At 56.9% G+C, this 5,701-nt stretch overlaps 1 protein-coding gene across 1 annotated transcript in view; it reads right to left on the reverse strand.

Moving 5' to 3' along the window:
• Nucleotides 1–2,701: 2,701 nt before the first annotated feature.
• KPTN (kaptin (actin binding protein)) overlaps nt 2,702–5,701 on the reverse strand; it is an 8,832-nt gene continuing 5,832 nt past the window's right edge. The window contains exons 10-12 of the mRNA XM_010852666.1: nt 5,454–5,589; nt 4,890–5,072; nt 2,702–3,105 (exon numbers count right to left, since the gene is read on the reverse strand). Of these exons, the coding sequence (XP_010850968.1) occupies nt 2,977–3,105; nt 4,890–5,072; nt 5,454–5,589 (448 nt within the window). The 3' untranslated portion in view covers nt 2,702–2,976. The remainder of the gene's footprint in view (nt 3,106–4,889; nt 5,073–5,453; nt 5,590–5,701) is intronic.

The following is a 5,701-nucleotide window of genomic DNA, read 5'->3' on the forward strand; positions in this document are numbered from 1 at the left end:
GGGCGGGGTTCTGGGGGTCATTCAGCAGCATCGTCCACGGTGCCCCCGCCCCCCACCAACACAGTCTCTGATCCATACAAGGACCAAAGAGGCGAAAGAGCTACAAATAGTTTCAGGCTCCCAGAACTGGAGGGGGAGGGCAAAAATGTTTTTAGCCAGAGTCAAGATCCAAATTCACATGCCGGGCCTGCAGACAGAGCCTCACAGAGCCAGCCAGAAACAACCACAAAGGCAGCCATTAATAATAATAACAATGCAGCACTTATCGCGTGCCAGACATTGTTACAACATTTTTAGTAAGTGCTTGACACGTGTTGACATAACGGACCCGCCTGAAGACCCTGTGAAGGAAATGCTACTCGTCCCATTTTACAGATAGGGAAACTGAGGCACAAAATGGTAAAGTGCGCCTTCAGGTTTACCCTTCACTGCTACGCCACACACGGCCCCAGACTCAGGGGCTGGCAAGAAGTCAGGAAGTGAGTTGCAAAGGATCGGGCAGCATCGGGAACACAAACTCACAAATCCTGAAATGGAGAACAGACACACACACACACACGTGCACAGCCATGCACAGGCTTCACGAACCCACATCACTAGTTAAAAGCCCCCGATCCCACCTTAGGGTCCACTCCCGCCCAGGACAGGAGGTGATAGAAGATTTCTCCTCTGCAGACAGGAAGCAGGAGGCAGACCCTGCTCTGGCCAGTGGCCCATGCCCATCACCACCCGTCCTGGCTGGACACCCTCAGGCTCGCTGCCAGGAGGGAGAGAGACGACCCAGCTCCAGCTGCCTGCGATTTCCCATGCTTGGGCTTGGGCTCTGGGAGGTGAGGAGAAGTCTGGGGCAGCCAAGAATTGGTGGGCTCCAGCCTCCCGAAGACCCACCGAGGGGCACTGGTAGCCAGCCTGGTCTTCTGCGGTGCAGATGGTCAGACTGACGTGTGGACTTCCACGGCAGGAGGTGGACAGATGGCCAGAATGACTGTAGTGCCTACCCCTCCCCACCAGGAAGCAGGAGTCTCCCCTCCCCCTCAACTGCCAGGGAGGAAGCAGTGCCCCATCCCCCAACCAACCTGGACCCCCCTCTCCCCTCCCCTGCTCAGGAATGGGTCCCCAACCCTCTGGACAGGATTCTATTCCTGACAATATTTCTCCTGTCACCCCCGCCCTCCTCTGGTCCCTGTGATGGAGGCCTGGATTCCTTCTCTGGTGCCATGGAAGTGGCCACAGGAGGGACAATTCCTACAGCCACGGGGTCCCCTAATCCCCTGGGCTTTTCTTTGTTATATGTTTTTGGCTATGCTGAGTCTTCATTGTGGTGCACAAACTCTCGTTGCCAAGCATGGGCTCTGGAGTGCATAAGCTCAGTAGTTGTGGCATCTTAGTTCCTGGACCAGGGATCGAACCCATGTCCCCTGGCAGGCAGATTCTTAACCACTGGGCCACCAGGGGAGGTGCCCGGCTCCCATTCTTGGGCTTTTCAATTAGGACTACCCTTAGTCCTTTCTAGCACAGTATAGCCTGGGTCCTGTCTTCCTGGGGCTCGTCTCAGTACTCCCCTGTGGGGACCTAAATTCAATCACTTTCTGTAGGGTGTTAACTTTGACCCCTGGTGTAAGATATGAAAGTAGTGAAAGTGTGAGTCACTCAGTCGTGTCTAACTCTTGTGACCCCATGGACTGTAACCCACCAGGCTCCTCTGCCCGTGGGATTCTCCAGGCAAGAATACTGGAGTGGGCAACCATTCCCTTCTCCGGGGGAATCTTCCTGACCCAGGGATCAAACCTGTTATCTCCTGCATTGCAGGCAGATTCCTACTGTCTGAGCCACCAGGGAAGGTGTGAGGTCTAGCCATAGTAACTTTTGCTAGCGTCCAACTCCAGCATTATTCACAGGGCGTCTGACCTCAGGCCCTCTGTTACAATCTGTGGCTTCCACATGAGTCTTGTTTTTTTTTTAATATTTATTTATTCATTTGGCTGGGCTGTATTAGTTGCAGCATAAGAGATCTTTTTAGTTACAGCATGTGGGATCTAGTTCCCTGACCAGGGATTGAACCTGGGTTCCCTGGTGGCTCAGACAGTTAAGCGTCTGCCTATAATGCAGGAGACCCAGTTTCAATCCCTGGGTGGGGAAGATTCCCTGGAGAAGGAAATGGCAACCCACTCCAGTATTCTTGCCTGGAGAATTCCATAGAGGAGCCTGCTGGGCTACAGTCCATGGGGTTGCAAAGAGTCAGATACTTTGTGACACTGAGCAACTTCACTTTCACTTTCCCCCCTGCATCAGAAGCATGGAGTCTTAGCCACTGGACCACCAGGGAAGTCTCCCATGACAGTCCTTTCCAGCCATATCCTTTCCTCTGAGGCTCAATCTCCTTATCATCCCACTGAGCCCTCACCCAAGATCCAGAGTTTCCCACTGGGGTCTAACCTGAGCTCATGTGCAAACGTCTAACCTCGAAGTCTTCCCATGGAGGATGAACTTCAGTCTTCCTCGGAGGGCCTAACTTCCTTTCTTTTCTCTGAAATCTACACTGCAATTCCACTTCAGTCCCACTCCTGGGTCTGACTTTGGATCCCCAGTCCCCAGAGTCCCCTCCCTCAGTTCTTCCGGGGAAATCCAGCTCCTGACATTCAGCCTGGCACATCGTGGGCCCTCGTCAAACGCTTGCCGAACAAAACGATGGAGACGAGTGTGAGTTTGGTTCCTCTGGATATAGAAATCATCGTCACTGAGCAATTCTCATGGAGGGTGAGATCATCCCATTTTCAGATGGGAACACAGAGGCACAGAGAGGGGAGTGCGGGTCACAGGGCACGCAGGGGCAGGGTCAGAGCAGGACCCACGGCTCCATCACCCTGGGGGTGGATCTGGGGGGGGACCAGCCCCTCCTTCAGGATGTTCCCCCCACCATGTAGGTGAGTGTCCCAAGGCATTACTGCAGACTTGGGGTGGGCAGCGAGTGGGTGCTCAGGAATCCAGGGTCTCGGCAGGCCCGGAACCCACCCTGTCCCCCATCTTCTGTGGCTGACGTCTCCTCTGCTCCACTTGACGCCGAAGCCGGGTCAGGACCAGCTCTGAGGCCTGGATCAGGCTGTGCTGTGGGGAACGAGAGGAGGAGGAAGGAGGCGGGCAGAGGTGGGATGGAGTTGGAGGGGTACGGGTTACACCACCCCCCTCAAAGCTGGAAGCTTAGCCACGACCAGAGGTTGGAGAGAGGACCACCACGTAGTGGGTGGGAACGGGTCTCCATGATGTGGTGAAGGTCAGACTCAGGGGCGTGGCCTTCTGTGAATTTCCAGCAGGAGGGACAAAGCCCAGCCCCAGATGTGTGGGTCTGAGGTTAGAACCTGGGGTGGAGGGGAAGGGGAAGAATCAAAATGAAGGGGAGCTCGAGTTACATGGGAGCAAGGACTGACCACTGAACAGAGGCTGAGGTTAGACCACAGCAGATGGGGACAAAGGTGAGACCCTGGCAGAAAAGGTTAGGCCCACAGGACCAAGAAGGAGCAGACCACAGTGGACAAGAGAGGGATGGAGCCAGACCCGGGTTGGAGGGTCTGAGGTTAGATCCTGAGACAGGGACAGAGTGCGGAGGTCACTGCGCAACAGCTTGAAACAGAACACAGCAAGAGGCTAGTGTGTGCGAGCGAGGCGGAGGGGAAGCCCCTTCCACTCTGGCCCAGCCTCAGATCCCTCCTCATCCTTCATTCCATGCACTGTGGTTCAACCTCACGCCTTTTCCCTGGGGCCTGGCCTCTATCTCCATGTGGTCTAATCTGGACCATTCCCCTGATGGCAAGGCTGAAGGAAGAGGCCCCAGCAAAACCTTCAGAGGAGGCAGTAAGGTTAGACTCCAGCAGACAAGCGCTCAGGTGAGGAGCCTGGAGTCAGGCCAGAGGGAGGGGGAAGGCAAACAGCAGATAAGGAGACAGAGATACCTCGTAGCTGAAGGGTGGGTGTCAGGTCACAGGGAGAAGGTCAGAGGTTATACTACACTGTGCTTAGTAGCTCAGTTGTGTTCAACTCTTTGCGACCCCATGGACTGTATAGCCTGCTAGGCTACTCTGTCCATGGGATTTTTTAGGCAAGAATACTGGAGTGGGTAGCCACTTCCTCCTCCAGGGGATCTTCCCAGTCCAGGGATCAAACCTGTCTCTGGAGCTGTAGACGGATTCTTTACCTGCTGAGCCATTGGGGAAATCTCATCTACATTAGTTGGAGGTTAAATAGAAAGGGATGGTTGTAGGCTGGACCTTGGACCATGGGAATGGGTTGGATGTTAAACCATAAGGGCAGTGAAGCTGATGTGGGAGGGTGAGAGGTCAAAGTACAGGAGAAGGCTGGCCATTTGACAGCAGGTCAAGGGCATGACCGCAGTGGAAAGTTCAGAGGTTAGACCAGAGTGGAAGGGCTCGAGGTTAAACTATGGCAGAAAGCTGGAGACAGGCTGGAAGTGAGATCCTGAGTAGAGTGAAGCGGATCACACGTGAGGAAGAGGGGGTGGCTGCAGGGGGAGGGCCGAGGTCAGGGGGCAGTGGGAGGGTGCAAATAGCTCACGGGATGGATCCAGGCTGGGGAAGGGACAGAGTCAGACAGAGCGGGGGCACAGAAGGACAGAAGTGCGGGGGGCTGAGGAAGGCCAGGGGGACGGGGGTGATGGATGCCGCAGCCAAGCCCCCTTCGCCCCTCGCTATGAGGCCCCAGCCCCCTTCTCCTGGACCAAAAGGAGTCACACCCCACGCTCTGCACCCAGGAGGAGGCCTGCAGCCAAGACTGCCCCCCTTGCCCAAAGGTGGCCTCAGGCCCCAGAGCTCCCTCTCCCCTGAGGACACGCCCTCACTAAGGAGGGTGAGAAGTTCCACCTCAGGGCCCCCGGCTACCTGCAGGATGTGCACGCCCTTCAGGGAGACCACGGCCAGCTCGCACAGGCCGTCCCCGGTCAGGTCCACATGTGCCATGGCCAGCAGGGGGCTGGAGAAGCCCCGTCGCCACAGCAAGCGGAAGCCATGCTGGTCCCCGGGGAGCCCATGCCCGGGGCCACAGTACTTGTAACAGAGCAGCTCCTGCAGGGGTGGGGGTCAGGGTCACACGGTGGGCATCGGGGTCACGGTGGCGGGGAACCAGGGTCACACAGGGGGACTGGAGTCACATGGGGGGATCAGAGTCACACGGGGTTGAGGTCACATAGGGTGGTCAGGGTCACACGGTGGGCGTCAGGGTCACGAGGGGATCAGGGTCACACAGGGGGATGGGGTCACATGGGGGTCAAGGTCACATGGGGTCAAGGTCACACCAGGGGATCAGGGTCACATGGAGGGATGGGGTCACACAGGGGATCAGGGTCACATAGGGCTCAAGGTCACATTGAGGGGTCGGGGTCACATGGGGGGGTTGGGGTCCCACGAGGGAAGGCAAGCGTGACAGTCCCACCCCTTGGGCCCCACCTGTCCGTAGGTGGCCACCAGTACTTCCGGCTGCCCATCTAGATCGATGTCGGTGACCAGGCCACAGAGGACGCTGTCAAACTGGTCGCTGCCCGGCAGGAGAAGCTGGTCTTCGAGCCCCCGGCTCAGCAGGTCGCTGGGGGCCAGAACACAGCAAGAAGACTGGGGTCAAGTGCAGTGCCTGCCACCCTGAGCACCAGATCCTCACGTGTCAGGACTGGAGGCTCTATTCCTGACACGTGAGGATC

The sequence above is a fragment of the Bison bison genome, unplaced genomic scaffold, assembly GCF_000754665.1.
Source record: "Bison bison bison isolate TAMUID 2011002044 unplaced genomic scaffold, Bison_UMD1.0 scf7180017864313, whole genome shotgun sequence".
NCBI lineage: Eukaryota > Metazoa > Chordata > Mammalia > Artiodactyla > Bovidae > Bison > Bison bison.